At 62.1% G+C, this 18,725-nt stretch overlaps 1 protein-coding gene across 1 annotated transcript in view; it reads right to left on the bottom strand.

Annotated features, from left to right (window-relative positions):
- ANO1 (anoctamin 1) overlaps positions 1–18,725 on the bottom strand; it is a 141,320-nt gene that overhangs the window by 38,944 nt on the left and 83,651 nt on the right. Inside the window, 7 exon segments of the mRNA XM_053899345.1 lie at positions 2,208–2,368; positions 5,223–5,357; positions 6,000–6,064; positions 12,510–12,551; positions 15,758–15,813; positions 16,303–16,368; positions 18,569–18,620. Coding sequence (XP_053755320.1) covers positions 2,208–2,368; positions 5,223–5,357; positions 6,000–6,064; positions 12,510–12,551; positions 15,758–15,813; positions 16,303–16,368; positions 18,569–18,620 — 577 coding nt within the window.

Raw genomic sequence — 18,725 nt, forward strand, 5'->3', positions numbered from 1 at the left:
ACTGCCCCACGTGGTAAGCACCCCCAGCGGGTGCGAGGCCAGCGGCAGGACCCCCACTGGCTCAGCTACGCGCTCAGCATCGGCCGAGGCTCCGCAGCCAGTGCCTCTGACCCTTGCCACGTGGCTTCCGGGGCGAGGAGGGGAAGAGGTGGGGCTGGAGTCCGAGTCCCGAGGGGGGTTTAAATGCCCGCTGGGCAGCATGGGCCGACAGTCAGAGGGGCACTGAGCCACCTCCGAGCAGCTCAGGAGCTCGGCACTGCTCACGGGTCACCGTACGGACCACCGGGGGGTGCCGGCCTGGGCACCCCGAACGGGTGAGTAGAGCCAGGGGCCCACGTGGAGGGTGCTTGCTGGGAACCACCCCCTGACCAAGCGGGCAGAGGTGGGGGCTGCAGCGTCGGGCCCGGGGCATGAGGCACGAGGCCTCGGGGAGGGAGGCCCCTGGACAGGGGCTCCTGCTAAGGCCACCAAGCGGCTCTCTAGATTCGAGGGCGGGTGGGGGGTCTACACAGCATCTAAGGGGAGACGGTCCAGCTCACATCCTCACCGGGACCCATCCCACAGCTGGCGGCCACTCCAGTCGCCCCGACCCCGTTTCCAGCAAACGCAGAAATGTACCAGAGGAACCGGGCCCGATGCCCAGCCTTCTGCTCCCGGGCCTCCCCCGAGACGCCTCTCAGCCCGCCCCCCTCGCCTCCCCACCCCCGGACACCCGGCGCTCCCGGACCTCGCCGAGGATTCTCTCAAACCCCACCTTGGGTTTGAACAGACTCTCGTGGGCAGGGGAGGAGGCTGCCGGGCCGTGCAGGGGCGGGTTCAGGTGAGGATTTCGGCAACGTGCAGCCTGGGCATCGGCTCTGCTCTGCCGCGGAGGCTGGCTCCGCCTGTCGTCCCTTCTCTCCTGCCGCGACAGACCTCCCCGGGCTTCCGGCACCCCCGGGGCAGCTGCCGAGTGGGGAAGCACAGGTCCCGCCTTCGAGGATTCCGAGATTCCGAAGAATCCTCCCGAATGGAGGGCTCCGGTGCGTCTCCGACCACCCATTCCGCTTAGCAATGAACGGCCTGCACCAGATTCTCCGCTGACCGATCCTCGCGGATCTAGGTCACACTGACGGGTAAAAACCACACGCCTGGCTGGCCGGCGGCAGCCTCTGTCCCCACGTGCCAAATAAGCAGCTTCTCAGCCCATCCCTGCCCCTCGCCTGCCCACCGTGCACGGGGACGATACCGAGTGTGCGGAGCCCCGGAGGGGGCCCTTCAGCAGCAACGTGAGGCTCCGGGAGGCACCGGCCGGGCTGTCCCCAGGCCCCCCTGTCTCTACGCCGAGTCCCCGCACCGCAGGTGCTCAGCATCTCTGCCCTCAACGTCTCGAGAACCCAGCTCGAGGGGCTCACACCTCTTCCGGGAAGTCTGTCCTGACTTCCTCCTCCAGGCCTCTGGACCCGTAGCTCCTGTGCCCAGCTCCATCCCCTACTAGATGGGAGCCCCCGGAGGCGAGGACCGGGGCCCCGGCACCCGGGGGACAGGTCAGCACGCTGCCGCCCAGGGCCCGAATCCCAATCTCCAATCCCGATCCTCCGCTGGCAAAGCTGTAACACAGGGCCACAGAGAAGCGAACGGGCCAGTCTGCTGATCCAAAACCACCTGCCCGAATGCGCCCAACTGCCACGAAGCATCCCGGAGGAGGAGCTGAGTGCCCTGGACTCGGATGGCACCGGAGTCCAGCGGGCACAGGCTCTGGAAACAGGACAGATCCACGCCTTGGACGCTCGGGAGCTCAGTGATCTTGGGAGAGCCGCACCCACCGTCTCCAGGCCCTGGCGTCCTTCCCTGTTAGGTGGGCACGCGGACCCTGCAGGGAGGCTTGGAGGATCTCGCGAGCGACGTGCCCCAGGGCCTGGCCCCGTCAGCCTTCCCAGCACCCCCTGGCACTCCGGGTTCTGAGGCACCTGCCTTCCCGGGCCAGTGATCCCGGTCCCGGGCGAGAGGGCTGCTTCTAAGAGCAGAGCACCTTCCCCAGCTTTGCACAAGGGGCCGGCGGCTGGGTCGGGAGAACCAGTCTGCCTCTGGGACACAGCCCGACACGGGGCGTAACCTCCCCCGACTCTCCCTCCCACGTCCGATGATCTCAAGGAGAAGGAAGGAAATGGAGGGGCCCGTCCAGAGTGCCCCTGCCCCACAGAGCCGGGCGGCGGCTCTCTGCTTACCCCAGAGGGCCATGAAGACGGAGAAGAACACGGTGGCGGGGTTGTCGAAGAGGTGGCTGGCCCGGGCCGTGGCGCACGCCGAGCTCATCTTCCAGTAGCTGCAGGTCTTGTCGCACAGCGGGCACATGGTGATGTTGTGTCTCTGGTCACACATCTCCATGCTGGAAGAGAGGGAACAGCCTGCGAGTCCCCGGGCCAGGACGCGCAGGGCCTCTGCCCGCGCGGGCCCGACGCCTGCTCACGCGGAGATACGATACTCGAAGGCCATCGGCCGCGTGAGCGGGAAGCTGCAAGAGCGTCGTCCGGCCCAGACCGGCTTTGGGGACGACGAGACTCCCGCGTCCACGGACGGAGGAAGGAGTCCAGAGAAGGAACGGTACTTGCTCTGGGCCACACAGCAGAGCGGGGACGGGGTCCCGGTCTCTGTCTGGAGAGCCCGTGCCGTGCCCGGCTCTTGCCTCCTGCTCCCGGGTCCTCCTTTGACTGTTCCCGCCCTCTGTGCCCCTGGCCAGGCCATCCAGCCCCTGACTCAGTTTCTCCTTCTGGAAGATGAGGAGAGGGGCCGGAGTAAGGCCCTCCCAGCTCTGGCCTGCCCTGAACTTTCTCCTCCCTGCCGGCCTGGACGAGGCACCGAGCTAGGAATAGACACCAGGCAGGGGTGCTCATTCCCAGGGGCTGAACTGGAGGATGCTTTGCGTGTTTTGCTTCTGGCTGCACACGGACTCATGTGCAGAATCGTGCCTGGCCCACAGCAGTCGGTGTTTAATCAACACCCGCTGGAAGGCTCCCGTCGACCCTCCTCTGCCCGGCGCGGGGGGCCTTCTGGCTCACTTCTCAGTTACCCTCAGCAGCTGTGAAAACAGCGTGAATACGATGTGTGTGCCAGGCACGTACGAGGCACCGGAGATGCAAAGACGAATCGGAGCAAGGCTGCTGCCTCGGGGCACCTGGGGGAGCGAGCGCGTGCGTGGGGGGCGGGGGGGGATGGCACACGCAGGCGCTGGGCAGCGTGCACCCCCCCCCCCCCCCCCCCAGCCAGCCGGCTCTGCCTTTGGGCCTAGGCTCTAGCGTTTGTAATCTGTGCGGCCTGGGGCAGGTTACTCGAACTCCTTGGGCCTCAGTTTCCCCACCCGTATCGGGGGAGGGGGGTGCTGGGAATGAGGCTGCCACCGCAGTCGGCTGTCGAGAGGATTCAACGGGAAAGCACAGGAAGGCCCCGGAACGGTGGTGCCCATCGTTAGTATCACGGGGGCAACCAAGCCCAGACGGCTGCGTGCGCCCCTGGCTGAACCTCCTCTCTGCTGAAGGCCCCTGCTGGGTGGCAGGTGTGAGAGGGGGTGGGACGTCCCACCCTTGCCTTCCTGCTGATAGAGGCCGCCCGGGGCCACGGCGACCTGGCCTGGGGGTGGGGGGGGGGGCACGGAGGGCCAGGCCCGCCGCCCGGCCCTCCTCCGCGTTGGCATAAACAAGGCCAGCCAGACAAAAAGCCTTTTTCTGCCGGTTTTAAACCCTGTGCCGCGCCCTTCATCACCTGCAGCCAAAATAAAGACAAGGAACGGGAAGGTCTGTTCTTTGGAGTGGATGGGTGCGGTGGGGCGGGCAGGCGGCTCCTCTAGGGGGACACACGCCTCCTGCTTCGCACACGGCACCAAGCGGGCAGAGGCCGAGAATCTCCGAGATTCCTCTGGAATCCCCAGGAAACGCTGTTCGCCTCTCTCGCCGTGTCAGGGGGCGGTGGTGCGGGCCTGGCCGAGGGGACCTCGGCATCCTTGCGGGGGAGCGCACACGCCTGCCAGGGCAGAGCCTCGTGGCTGAGGCTGCAGCCGGTGGTGCTGCCCTCCAGGGGAGGGAGGAAAGGAGGTGGAGAAGTCCCCAGGGGTCCCGGCCACTGGCCGAGTCCCTCGGGGCTCTGGGGTTAAATCCCCGCCACACCTAGGCTACTTTGACGGCCACGCTCAGACCCAAGCACCGTGACCTCATGTCACATTAGCCAACAAAGGCACAAGCTTCCTCTGGCCTGTCTGTGCCCAAAATAACCCTGGAGGGGACATAAGCCAGATTCCTTTACCGTTTTGATTCCGGGTGGGTGGAATACTTTAGGTGTTACTCATGCATCAAAGCACCATTTATACAAAAATTTGCCGGATATGGCCTTTCTGCGCTGCTGAGTCGTAATGAGCCACTTTCTTGGCCAGGTAGAGACTCATTGGGTCTTCAGTGACGGGAACTACAGATGAATTTTCCAAGCCACAGCCCTGCTTTGGAGACACGGGGCTGAGTCGTAAGAAATACAGCCGAAGCAAGTGATGTTCTAGGACTTTCCCCGAGGGACTGCAAGCTCGTGGAAGGGGGGGCCAGCGGGCGACCCCGGCAGGGTCGCTGACGGAGGCAGGGGCTCGTCCCGCGCATGCAACACAGTTCCCTCCGGCTCCGTGTTAGCGAGCCGAGGAAACAGTCGGAAAGGACGAGAGAGACTCCTTGCGCACTGAGAAGCGGCCTCCAGGCTCCCGCCGCTTGACTCATGTTCTGGCTGCCATGTGGGGAGAGACACACCCCGGCACGAGGCCAGGCCGCCTCGGGGACCCCGGCCTTCTTCCACGAGCTCCCCATGCCTGACGTGCCCGTCGGGGGACGGCAGCGGGAACGTCAGCTCTGAGCTCAAAGACCTGGGTCTGCCCCTGCGCCACGTCCCAGAGCCCCGGGGACAAGGGCAGCTGGAACCAAGAAGAGAGGGACCCGGGGGCTGAGCCCAGGCACGGTGGTTTGTCCCCTTCCCGGAGCTCACCGGGAGGCAGCGGATGTTCTCATCACATAGGGACTGAAAGCTCAAAGCGGGGGAAAAACCCTCCCAAGGACGAGAAGGAGTCGGACGCTCAGGGACGTCTTCCTCCGGACGGGAGCGCGCCTCCCAGGGCGTCTGTGCTCGGAAAGGACGCCCGCGCTCAGCGCTCGAACCCGCGGCCGCGGCTTCCCGGGGGGCCGAGTGCCAGGACGAGGGGTGTGGCGCCCGCCTACCTGGGGATGTTCTCGTCGACGGTGGCACATCCGTACAGGAAGACGATGATCCCCACCACGGACGCGGGGATGAGCATCTGGGTGTACACGCCCAGCCAGGCAAAGTACAGGCCGATCTTCTCCCCAAAGTACTTCCTGCGCCGCGGGGCAAACAGAGACCGGCTTGCGCTCGCCCCACACCCCTGCCCGCCCCGCAAAGGAGCGGCTCCAACCGGGGCCCCGGCTTCTCCCGAGCAGGACTCGGAGGGTGGGTGGGGGCCCTGGGAAGGTGGGGTGCTGCTGGCGGGGGGGCGGGGGGCTACCCGGGGGGCTGTCCCAGGTCCCGGGCGGCGTGAGCGCAAGACGCCAAGAGGACGTATTAAGGGTCTCTGGCGCCTGGAGGGGCTCACGTGAGTTTTGACGGGCTGGACTCCCGTCTGCAAGTCCCCACAGGACATCCGTCGCCTACTCCGCGCCCCTTCCCGCCCCGGGAGAGAGGACGGCTCTCGTCTTCCTCCCGACCCACAGACTCAAGAAGCCTCACCACTCGGCGGGGTGGGGCCCGGGCCGCGGGTTGGGGAGGAGGGGGTGAACAGGACGGAAAAGAATCTGTGGGCCCGTGGGGGACCTCGGGCCCCCTACCCAAGCTCAAGTTCAGACAGGCTCCCGGGTGTGGAACAGTCAGTGTGGTGAAAACGCACAGGGACGCTCATCCGACGGGCTGCCCACCAGGGACTCGCCTCCCACCGCCTCCTTCCGAGCAGCCGGGCCTGCTCGCACCCGGCGACCCCCTCTCACCTGACCAGGTCGATGGGCTGGTACTTGTAGAAAACCCCGTAACTCGCCCACTCTTGGTACAGGAGCTGGGGGAGAGCAAGCAGTGAGTGAGGACCAGTGGAAACGTAGCTTTGCTTCCCAGTCTCGGCTTACGGTGCACTGTCCATTCGTTCAGCAAAACCCCTCGAGAGCCGGCCACATGCCGGGTACGGTGCTGGGCACTGGGCTTTCGGAGGGGAGCACGGCGGACGCAGCCCTGAGCCCCGGGGCTCCCGTTCTTGCAGGGGAGACGCACACAAACCCTTCGGCTCCCACGAGGGTCTCAAAGAACCCACCGCTGTGGGAGCTGAGCTGGCAGGGGAGGCCGGTAGGGGCCTCCTTTTTAATTTCTTTTTTTTTTTTTTTTAACATTTATTTGTTATTGACAGACAGAGAGACACAGAGTGTGAGCAGGGGAGGGAAAGAGAGAGGGGAAGACACAGAATCCAAAGCGGGCTCCGGGCTCTGAGCTGTCAGCACAGAGCCCCACGCGGGGCTCGAACTCACAAACCGTGAGATCATGACCTGAGCCGAAGTCAGACGCTTAACTGACTGAGCCTCCCAGGGACCCCCAGCTTGGGGGGGGTGCTCCTCAGCAAGAACGGGCTACTTCTTTAAGTGCGGGTGAGGACGGGAGAGAAGCTTCTAGAATCCCTATGGAACCCTGACTCTACATGATTTGATCCGGAATTGATCCAAAACAGCCCAATCCTGTGAGGCTTTTCCCTTCAGGGTTCTTGGTTGTCCCAGTCAGACACCATGTCATTCTTCATAAAGGACAGAAACCACCAGGCTCTGGGAGGAGAGAATTACCGGTGGCAAGATTTTTAAAAACCTCACGGGACGCAAAGAGAGCTCGACGTTCGTCTCCCGAGATGGGCTGTCTGATTAACATGGCTTCGTGAAAATCAGCACACACCCCGTTGCCCCCCCGGGCTTTGGGCAGGGATGGTAATGAGCTTGGTAGATGGAAGGCCGTGTATGAACACGTAGAGAGCGTCCTAGGAAAGACACAGGTTAGGACTGCTGGTTTTAAAAGAGAAACCCCACTCCTGTGGGTAATCGATGCTTTTCCAACCTTAACACAAAGCCGAAGTCACACGGCCAGGACCCTCTGCGTGGGGCCGCCTGGCTCGGCTGGCACCAGGCAGGAAGGAGGGGGGAGGCAGGTGTGAGCACGGCCCCAGGGGCCCCCTGCTCCCTTCTGTGCAACACGGCTTGCCCTGTGACCTTCCCCATCTCTCAACACTTAAGTTTTAACATTTTCGGGGGTGGGTTTCCCAGACTCACATTGTGTGCTGGTCCCTGGGACGCACACCAGGCCATGTCCCCACCACAAACATGCTGTCCTATGGCCCGCATGTGTGTCCCCCCGCCTCCCCGCCCCAATTCGTCATGTCGAAGCCTTAACCCCACTGTGCCTGTATTTGGAGATGGGGATTTTGCGAAGTGATTGCGGTTAAACGACATTGTGCGGGTGGGGGTCTGATCTGAAGGGACCGGTGTCCTTCTAAAAAGAGACACGAGAGGGGCGCCTGGGCGGCTCAGTCGGTGAAGCGTCCGACTCTTGGTTTTGGCTCAGGTCACGATCTCGCGGTTTCGTGTTCGAGCCCCGCGTGGGGCTCTGTGCCGACAGTGCTTGGGGTTTTCTGTCTCCCTCGCTCCCTGCCCCTCCCCCACTCGCACTTTCTCTGTCTCTCAAAATGAATAAACTTAAAAAAAAAAGAGAGAGAGAGAGACACAAGAACTTTCTTTCACCACGTCCGCGTGGAGAACATTGTGAGACAGCAGCCGGCCGCGAGCCAGTAAGAGGGCCCTCCCCTGAACTCGGCCCTGCTGACCCCAGGATCTTGGGACCTCCAGCCTCCAGAACCGGGAGGCCATGAACGTCTGGGGTTCTGCTGTCGGTGGCCAGCCCGGACGGATACGCCTGCCCCCACTGCCCCACAGGCCGGAGCTGACAGACGTGACCTTTACGGGCACGAGACCTCTTCAAGTAATTCTCTGAAAACCAACCGTGTGCAAACGGTTCGCGGGGAGGGGTCCTGTTTCCACGGACCAGGGAGTCAGGGGTCCCTAGAAATGACCCTCCAACTCTCCATGTCCTCGGGATCCTTTGCAGCTCTGAGGAACAGGACTCAGGGGAGAACATAAGTTCTCTCTTCAGAGCGGGGAGGCAAATATCAGAGAAGCAAAATGCATCCTCAGGGAAGTACAAGCCAACCTCGCTGTCAGAATCCTGGGTTTTGCCTGCTCTGATCTTTGTAAGAGGAGCTCTCTTCAGATTTTAAGGCTTCCTCTAAGTGCTACGCACTGTGTTCAGCCGGGTCCACGTTCTGGAGGACTAGGGGCCGGGCCGGCTGGTGGGCGGCCTCTGCAGCCCCCTACGGAACTGGGGTGCACGGGTCCCCCCAGGAGCTAGAAGCCCCACTCCTGTGCCGAGATGCGGGCTCTGCTGGGCCCCTGGTGGGCGTCCTGGGCACTGAGTCTGAGTCCCGAGCGCCAGGTGGGGCCCCCTCCCCTCTGAGCCCTGTCCAGGACAGACACTCCCCTCTGAGTGCATGACAGGCTCTCCTTCCTCCCTGGTCTGGGGGGATCCCCACGGGCTTAGGCCAGAGAGCTGGGGCCTTCCGTGTCTCAGCAGGCCCAGGCGTGCAGAAAAGAACGCGAAGGCCCCCCAGTTTCACCCTGCAAAGCGCCAACTTTGACGAGGGTGCGGGGCACCTCCGGAGAAGCGACGCGGCCACCAGTGACCCGGGTGGCTTCCTCCCCGAGCCGAGATCAAGCTGCCGCCGCGGGCCACACGCAGGCTGGGGGGCGCACCAGAGATGGGGCCAGAGGGAGGAGGGAGGGAAAGAGAGGGACGAGGATTTTGCCGGGGGACGGAAGGCCCTCTCAAAGGCATGGCCGGCCACGTCACACCGGTCCCCGTGCTCCCTGGCCGGCCCAGTGACACCGGCCTGCAGCAGGCCGGCCACCCTTCACTGGTGCGTGTGGCACACGGTGGCTTCCTACGTGACCACTTTACCTCCACGAGACTCTCTTCCTGCCAAGAAAAGAATATCAATCACCCTGCAGCTGCCAGCGTAGAGAAATCGAACTCGAGATTTCCCTGTCACGGTTGGCAGAGCTCCAAGGGTGCACCTCAGCCTTGCGAGCAGGGTGGGAGGTGTCAGGGCCCTGGGGTCCGCCGGCTGGGGGCTGGTGGGCCCAGTCACAGTGACCTAAGAGCCTCCCAGAGCCCGGGCCTCAGAAGGAGCCCGGCTCAACCCACTGGCATCTCTCCTGCTCAGACCTCCCTCCTGGGCCCATGTGGCTGGGCAGGCCCGTTAGGGCACTAACGCTGTCCTTAATTTGTCCCTTGCTGTCTCCCTCTAGCACGAAGGCCCAGGAAGGCCAGGTTTGTCTGGTTCATGTTATCCCCAGAGCCTCTAACAGGGCCTGGGGCAGATAACAGGGTCCTAGTAAATAACTGGGGAAGGAAGGAAGAAGGGAGGGAAGGAAAGAGGGAATAATAGGTCAGGGTCCTGTGGCTCTCAGTCCAGCACAGGGATGGAGACAACTCAGTTGACATCTGGAGCAACTGCCCTGCCCCGTGTCCCCGGATGAAGGAACGCTCGCTCCCAAGAGCCCTGAGGATCAAGCTGACAGTTATAGCCGTGCTCAGCCTTGGGTCTAGCCTGCCTCCTGCTCAAACATCCCTACTGTGCCCCTGCTCCTCCAGCTCAGCACAGAAAAATGGCCTTAGCTAGATTGCAACCCCCTTTCCATCCTGTGAGGTATCTTGGGTCAGGCACTTGGGGCTGTTGACACTGATGGGACCAATAATGGGGGAACCACAGACTTTGTCACTGGAAAGGCAACATACTCAGAACCAGGTTGCTTAAAATGAAGCCACGTGGGAGAAGGAGAAGTTCTCCAAAGCTCTGAGTTAGGACCCAAACACTTATCTGGGACATTCCTCCCACCCTCCATCCCTTCCACCTGTCCACCCACCCAAGCATCCCCACTCATCATCCATCTATCCATCCAACTACCCACCCATCTCTCCATCCATCCCACCCATCATCCATCCATCCATCCATCCATCCATCCATCCATCCATCCACCTATCCCTCCATCCCATCCATCATCCATCCAACTACCCATCATCCATCCATCCCTCCCTCCCTCCCATCCATCATCCATCCAACTACCCATCCATCATCCATCCATCCATCCATCATCCATCTACCCACCCCTCCATCCCATCCATCATCCATCCAACTACCCATGCAACCATGCAACCATCCATTCCTCCCTCCCTCCCTCCCATCCATCATCCATCCAACTACCCATCTATCCATCCATCATCCATCCACCCGCCACTCCATCCCATCCATCATCCATCCAACTACCCATCATCCATCCATCCATCATCCATCCATCCATCATCCATCCATCTCTCCATCCAACTACCCATCATCCATCCATCCATCCATCATCCATCCAACTACCCATCATCCACCCATCCATCATCCATCCATCCCTCCCTCCCATCCATCATCCATCCAACTACCCATCATCCATCCATCATCCATCCACCCGCCACTCCATCCCATCCATCATCCATCCAACTACCCATCTATCCATCCATCCATCCATCCATCCATCATCCATCCATCCCTCCATCCCATCCATCATCCATCCAACTACCCATCTATCCATCCATCCATCCATGATCCATCCACCCGCCACTCCATCCCATCCATCATCCATCCAACTACCCATCATCCATCCATCCATCATCCATCCAACTACCCATCATCCATCCATCCATCATCCATCCAACTACCTATCATCCATCCATCCATCATCCATCCATCCCTCCATCCCATCCATCATCCATCCAACTACCCATCATCCATCCATCATCCATCCCATCCCTCAATCCCTCCATCCCTCTACCCACTCACCCCCCCTCCCCCATCCACCCATCATCCGTCCATCCAATACTCCCAGACTACCCCCATGGGCCGGGCCTGGTACTCACTGCTGGGACACTAAATTCAGTGGGGGCGAGGGGAGTGGAGGGTGGACAGCATTCTAAGCAGAAGGAACAGGTAGATCTGAACAAACCTGGAATCATATTTGCTGGGCCTGGTGCCCAGTGATGCCAAGTAGCTCCCGAGTAGGTAACTGAATGAGACACTTTTGGTGCCAGGTGGCCACAGGCTGCGGAGTCTCAGATTAGCGAGGTGGCCAGCATGGCTGGTGCACAGGGAGGCAGTGGGGAGAAGCCACAGGAGGACTGAATTAGGCCTGAAGGGGGTCCCCGGGGCCCAAGGAGGAAGCTTCCCTAGGTGGAGAAAGGGCATCAGACCAGCGGCCCAGGGGCCCAAAAAGATGAAGGGGGTGGATTCTGAGGCCAGAGCTGGCCCAGGCAGGCCTGGGGAGGGGACGGTGCTTCTCCAACGGGATCGAACGGGGGAGTTCTCCAAGTCACAGGGTCACAGACAAATGCCAGATGTCCCACTAAAAATAACCAAATATGTAATTTTTGAGCTAAATCAGATAGTATCTTCAGCTGGATTCCCGGGCGGGCAAGTTGTATCCAGTACCAAAGGTTTAAAAACATGTACGGGGGGCTGGAGGGAGGCAGGAATGGAGAACATTCCTCACCAGAGGTTCCCAGCCCGAGACTTGGGGCAAGGCCACCATTGTGAGGTTCTCAGGGAAGTATCTCCACCCACTGCCTCCGGAAGGATCTGCTCGTGGGGGACAAACACAGGTCCGGCGAGGACTGTTCCCCGAGGTGAACGAAGTTTGCATTTGGTTGGGAACCGGGAGGGGCTGCGGTGGACACGGGGAGGAGGCTGGACGCCAGGCATGGGTTTGGGTGCTGGATGTCTGGGAAGAACCTTCCGGAGCGTGGGGGATGGAAGAGAAAGGGCCATGGTGGGGGGGGGGGCGGGGGCGGGGGGGGGGGTGTGGGGAAGCAGGGAGCCTGGGCTGGGAGCAGCAGGGAGAACACTGAAGAATAAAAAGAACACTCGGTGTCTCCCGACGTGTAACCCCAGGAACAGTAACTTTTCCATGAGAAAGGCTTCTAGGCCGAATAAACTTGAGAAACACCGGCTGAACGCGTCCACCAGACTCGCCGGTGTGCAGAGGGGGCCTGGCCACAGCGGGGCCCAAACTTCCTCACCCAGGAGCCGTGCAGGATCAGGCCCAGCGTCCGCAGGGAGCGCGGCAGACTGAACACCCGGGTGAGATACAGGTTTGGGGGCCCGCGGGGAAGGTCCAGGCGGAACGGCACGCCCTTGCCTTTATGCAACCCCCGCAACGGGCCCCGGACACTTGTCAGCATCAGCGAGAGGGGAGCAAGGCAGCGGGCAGGGTTCAGCGCCTTCCCCCCAGGCGTGGGGGCTCCCGCGGGGGCCTCGGAGCAGCCCCGCCCCACCCGGGGCCCCCAGGGCCGAGCAGCACGGCCTCCGCTCCACGTCCACTTACTTTTCTGTCGTTGAACTCCACGTTTTCACCTTCGTAGTCTCCCTGTTCAAAAGGGGGAAAGGAGAACTCTCACCACCGGATGCAGCTTTCGAGTGGCGCAAATCCGCATCCAAACGCGAAGGCCAGACGGCGCATCACAGGAGAGGGAAGGCTGGCCTGGCCCAGCACCTCCGCCGGGCAGCCCTCCTGCCCTCGCCCCCTGTCACAGAAGCCACGTCCCGGAAAGGACCCGGGGCCACTTGCGAGGAACCAGCAGCATGCAAGAAAGGGGCTTTGCGTGGCCGTTGGGGGGTGGGGGGGGGCGCGGGCGGGACAGTCCCAGTGCCTTGCCCTGCAGGTGCTGGGAGGACAGGAAGCTATACAGTCACCGAAGACAGATCAGTGAGCCCCACCCTCGCATTTCACACGTGGTAACGCTGAGGCTCAGAGAAGCAAGGTGACTTTTCCGGGACAGACTGCCAAGCTGGGACCCGGTTCCGAGTCTTTAAATCCAGCGCAAGGGAGCGAGGACCTGAAAGTCAGAAGCCTGCCCAGCATATCGACAGCTGGAACCAGGGACTCAGGGGAAGCAGCGGAGGGAGCGTGGCCCCCCGCGGGGCTGGCCTGGCCAAGCGGACTTGAAGATGGCCGGGAAGAAGCTCTGAGGCCCCCCGGAGGTCTGCCGGGTACCTGCCGCACTCACCAGATCCTTCTATGACCCCCCCGCCCCTCCAGGCAGGGAGCACTTGGCCTCACGCTCTCTGAACAGAGGTGCCCTGAGACCAGTGTCATTAATGTTTCCCCCTGGGTCTTCAGGGCACCCTCCCCCGCCCCCGCCCAACCCCGGAGGCTTTCTGGGTGTTTCTCTTCATGGCCCAGACAGCCACACACTTCAGCAGCATCTCATCTATTCGGGACCTCGAGGGTGACAGGTGCCAACCAGGAGGGAGGCCGCCAAGCCGCCACCTGAAATGTTAGTCCTGTCCCCGTATTTGATGCACGAATTCCAGGCGCCCTCCTCAGGGTCTCGCTCAGCGCAGACCCCTACTCCACACACCGTTCTCACAGTGGCTCTCTGGTTGCCGTGGCATCCAGCGCCTTGCCCGATGGGTATTCTTGTGGAATGAATGACCGGATGAACGAATGAGCACAGTAAACGAGGCCCTGCAAGGGGGTGGCGATGCCGCGGGCGACGCACTGAGGGCAGCAAGCCGTGACGCAGGACGACGGTGGCGGAGTTGGAGAAGGACCACCCAGCGTGCGGCCAAGAGCCGGGCACCTGAGCCTGGGTGTGTGGCTTCACGGTCCCGCCCCCTGCTCGAGCATGTGGGGTACGTTTGGACCAGTTCAGAGTGATTTATGTCCCCAAACGTTCCAACATCAGCTGTGGTACCTACGGGGGTGGGTGCCCTTCAATTGTGGGGGAAATTCATCGCTGTAAAATTCCGTAGTCCCTCAAGACGCCCAGAGTCCTCACTCCGGCTGGAAAGAACCCCGCGGGTAGAGCTGGAGGCTGTGTGCCCCTGGACAAGCTGCTTGGGCAACCGCAGCCTCAGTTTTCCCGTCTGTAAAGCGGGAGCGGGCCCCACACGGACGGCCTCTCCACTGCCGTGTGAGGTTCAACGTTGGGCCCAGCTCCCCCCGCAGAAGCTGTTGCGATCCGGACCACGTCCTTAAGCCCGAGTCTCCACGTCTGCACCAGATTAAAGGAGACAGAGCTCCTACTAAACACAGCTCTCTGCATACAACGGGCGCTCAGAAATGTTGATGTCTCCCCTTTCCCTTTCAAGCCTTAGAGGGCTGACTCCAAGCAGGTCTGGATGGCCCAGAACAGGCCCTGGCATCTCAGCAGGGGTGAGATCAAGGGCCCAGCAGTTTGTGAACTGGCGCAGGGCTGCGGGGCGGGGCCGTATTCCGGGAGCCAGCGGGGTGAGCACCCACTGACGAGAGCCTGACGGACGGTGATCGAGGCCCCTTCAGCCAGGACCACCGGCCAGGACCCGGGAGGTCTGAGCCCTGCCCTTGAAACACGCAACAGGTCGCTGGCCAAGGCAACCGACCCACGCGACCCAAATCAACACGGCGCTCGCTGAGCACCTACGTGCCGAGTGCTGCGCCTGTCCTGAGACCCGTGGGCGAGGACCAGCAGCCAGACGGCGGTGTCTCTGTGGGACGGGGGGCATTGGAAGCCAGGGGGACGGGGGGGAAGCAGGGAGACATCAACGGGGCAGGGGCAGGGGCGGGAGGAGGGGGAAAAGGAAGGCTTTGTGTGGATGGTCTGTCCCGGGGAGGGCGGCTGCCAAGAAGAGCTTGCAGACAGAAGGGACAGCACCCCCGAAGGCACAAAGCGGCTCAGGTGACCCCACCTCCCCACAGGGAGTGACGCGAGGCTGGCAGCTGTGTGTCTCTTGGAGGCAGCGGTCAGGCAGGGCGGGGGGGAGGGGCGGCCCTTTGCTGTCGCGGAGACTGGGTTTCTCCGATCCAGCGTTTCACTGGAAGCCCTTCACTTCTGTGTTCCCTCTGACACCGCTGGGAACCACTCCCACTTGCAGATGGGGACACTGAGGCTCAGCGAGAGGACAGGGGCCGCCTCCGCCCAGGGCTGCGGAAGACAGCGGCCAGGACTAGACTCTGGGTGCCCCGCCTCCCCGTCCGGCTCCCGCCTCGTGGCCCCCAGTCCTCGTAGCCACGCACGTTTGGAAAGTTCCAGAGGCCCTCTGTCCGGGGTTCCCACACTGCTGGGGCCCCACGGTGCATTCCCAGTACCCTGCTGAACCCTAGCCCCGGTCTCCATAGAGACAGCAAGAAGAGACTCATCCCTCTCCAGCCAAGCCAACGCACGGCCGCGGCCATGGGCTATATTTGTCGGGGGATACCGGAGGGATTTGGAGATCCAGCTCAGGAAGCTGGCCACTTGCTCTGCAGAAACAGACACACACAGAGCCCGGGTCATTCTGCCAGAGCGGGGGCGGGGTGGCCGGGGAGACCCAGGCAGGGGCAGCATCTCAAGGACCAGCCGGCCACTGGGACAGGGTGTCGGCCACAAAGGCCCCTGCCTCGGTGGGCTCGTTCTGCAAGAAGAGATGCTCTGGGCACAACAGCAAGGCCCCCACCGGGGGAGCAGGGAAGGGCTGCGCGCAGCTGACATTTACAGGAGAGCCAAAGCAGGAAGCCAAGACCGCAGGATAATTAGAGCTCCCCGGGGGTGTGGCCCGCGGGGATTCGGGGCGGCCAATGACGCAGGGGCAAACTCCGTCAAGGTTACTTACATCGTGCAGGGGGTAGGCGGCCGAGTAAACGCCATTGGCCAGCAGGCTGGTGATACCTTAAAGACAAAGGCAGAGCGAGGATTAGGGACCAGGTCTGTCTCCTGCCTCTCTCTTTGCAAACAGAACAGTCCCAGGACTGACTCAGTCGCCGAGAATTTTCTCAAAGCCAAGTGCACCTGGCGGCCCAGAGCCAGGCCGCCTTTCTGGCGTTTCCTCCCCGGGTTCGACCAGGAGACGGTAAAACACATGCTCTATCGGCAGAATTAGGAAGACAGAGAGGACACCCCGAGAGAAAGTTCCACCTGGGAGGAGGGAGGTTCCCCGAACCTGCCAATCCACCAACTACCCACAGCTGCTGGAGGGCCAGTCTACAGACAAGAAAGGTGGATTGTAAGTGGTTAGAAAAGCTGAATCACGAGAAAAATACGGACGGGAAAATTGATGGTGTCAGAAAACACACATACAATTTGCAATTAGATTTTAGGCTGATTGGGAAAAGCCGGAGGGGAGGCCTGTGGGCCCCGCGTGGGGGCGGAGGCACTTACCGTATTTACTACATTTTCGCCTCTTACTTAAAAGGGCAGAGTCCTTCTTTCTTCCCTCTCCTTGCCCTGTTTGTACATCGGGCTATTAGTTACGTGAAAACGCCTGAAAGGACCAAAGCTGCATTTGGGGGAGAAAGCGCTCGGTGGGGCGGTGGCCGGGCCTCGACGGCTGCCCCAGGCCCTGCGCTGGGCGTGTCACGAGAGTCGCCAGACCTGCACCTCCCGGGGCCCGGAGGTGTGCATTCGGCGCCCCGCCCCTGGAGACGGTGCCGTGGACGGAAAGGCAGAGCCGGCCACGCACAGGGAGCCGGAACTCTGATCTCGCGCACATCCTGGGGGGCCAGCGCGGCACATGAGTCTCCAGGAGCCCTTTCCTGGTCACAGAACCCTCTGCCTGGCCGAAGGGGCTTTGTAGGGGGTCAGTGGGTCAGGGTTTCCAGTGGCCTGGCCGGCCCATCCCGTACTACTCGACGGGAAAACGGTGGGGAAGTGTCTTCCTCAAATCCACTTAAAAAGAGACCGCCTCTTCGGTCAGTGATCTGGAATGCTCGGGGTACCTGAGGGACGCTTGGAAACCCAAGCCAGCGAGAGGCGGAAGCATATGGCTCACGCCCACCTGCGTGAGAACTCATCTGTAATAAAAGTGGACGTGGGTCTGATTCAGGTTCATTGGCTCTTTACTGTCCCAGAACACTCTCAACGTGGCGTTGCCACAGGGCCTTTGCACAGACTGCTCCCTCTGTCTGGACCCCTCATTTTCTTCAGATCTCTGCTCAGATGTCCCCTCATCAGAAAGGCCTTTCTGGTCATTGGTCCTAAATCCTCCTGGCATCCCTTCCGACCGCAGCAAGACGATGTTCTGGCTTTTCTGATTATTTATTATCTATTTCGTCCCCCAGAATGTAAATCCCCCGAGGGCAACAGAACCCATCAGTACTCGCTGCAAGGTGAATGTGTGACTTCGGAGGTCGGCAGGGCTTTCAGACAAGGGACCGAGGTGAAACGGGGTGCAGCAGGGACCCTTCACCTATCTGCTCTGCCACTGGGTTTGCCAGGGAACCGACAGGAACACTCAGAGACGTCCACCCCGGGGAAGACCCAGAATAGAGATCAACTCCAGCTGAGAAGCCCCCAGACCCGGGACCGCTTACAGACCTTTCAAGCAACCACGCGGGTTTGTGCTGGAAGGGACCCGACAGGCAGACTGAGGTCTGGGACACGATGCAGGGACGGCAGCCACACCTTCTCCCGTTTTTGGTGACCCGGGCCACCCTGGAAGCTCCTGTTCCCCCTGAGGTGGGCTGGGCCTCCGGGGACAGGTCTCCTGGGCTCCTCCTTGACCCGCGAAGGGGCCCCCGCTCCCACGGACTTAGGACACGGGCTTAGAGACTCCAGGCCCAGAAGGAGTCCCTGTGACTGGCCGTCGGGCATCCCAGCAGGACACGACAGCCCAGAGGGTCCAGCCTCCCCTCCCTCTGACTCCAGACGGTCCAGCTCTCCCTCCCAGCCCCCTCCCTGGGGGACGGGCCGTCCCCCAGCAAGCCCCCCACACTCCTGCTCTCCGCTTGCTTCCGGCGGTACTCTCCCCTCTGCGGGAAGCCACGCGTGTGAGGGTTCCCTGTCCTGCCACAGGCTCTGTGCCAGCCAGCACCACCCTGTACCCCTGGAGGGCGTTGTGCACACAGCTCTCAGCGGGGCGAAGGAGAGCTTAAGGAGGAGGGGGAGCGCTAGGCAAGGACGTTCCTTGGCTCCGAAGTCTCTCATTCTGGGGACCTGGGGTGGGGCCGGGGGTTCAACTCTGCACACCTCGGCGGGAAACGTCTGCATCTGTGGCTCGAGGCGCCCAGCCGGGCTGGTTCCGCGGCAGGTTCGGAACCTGGGGCGCGTGTCAAGCACGCGCCTTCCGGCGAGGCTTGGTGTGGGGCCGGGGTGCCTTCCGCCCCCGGCCGGAACCCTACTTCCCGCTGGACCGTGAAGGTCAACGGCAGGGGACAGGGCCTCGGTCACCCCTGTCGCGTCCAGAGGCCAGCGGGAGGCTCCGAACGGCACCACGGAAGCCTCGAGCAGAGAGAAGGCATCCTGAGCACCGGGCCGTAAAACGGCCCCGCGGTCCCAGAGCGGCCCTCCCGTCTGAAACGGTTAGACCAGCTGAAACCAAAACACGCTCAAAACCCCCAAACTGGCAGCCTGCCCCCCACGGAGACGATGGAGGCAAGATTAGCCCGGGGAGGGGAGCGCTGAGCTCAGGCCCCAGCAATGTCCTCACCCATGCTGTACTTGGCCTTGGTACACGTCGTTCTTTTCAGGATTTCATAGACCTGTTGCGGAGACAAGAGGGAGGGGCAGATGGTCATCTGGGCGGCAACGGCACGCAGAACCTGCCAGGCGGTGGCTGAGGAGGGACGTGGCCGAGCGTTACAGGC

Source organism: Panthera pardus, unplaced genomic scaffold (assembly GCF_024362965.1).
Source record: "Panthera pardus isolate Hobbes unplaced genomic scaffold, ASM2436296v1 HiC_scaffold_12, whole genome shotgun sequence".
NCBI lineage: Eukaryota > Metazoa > Chordata > Mammalia > Carnivora > Felidae > Panthera > Panthera pardus.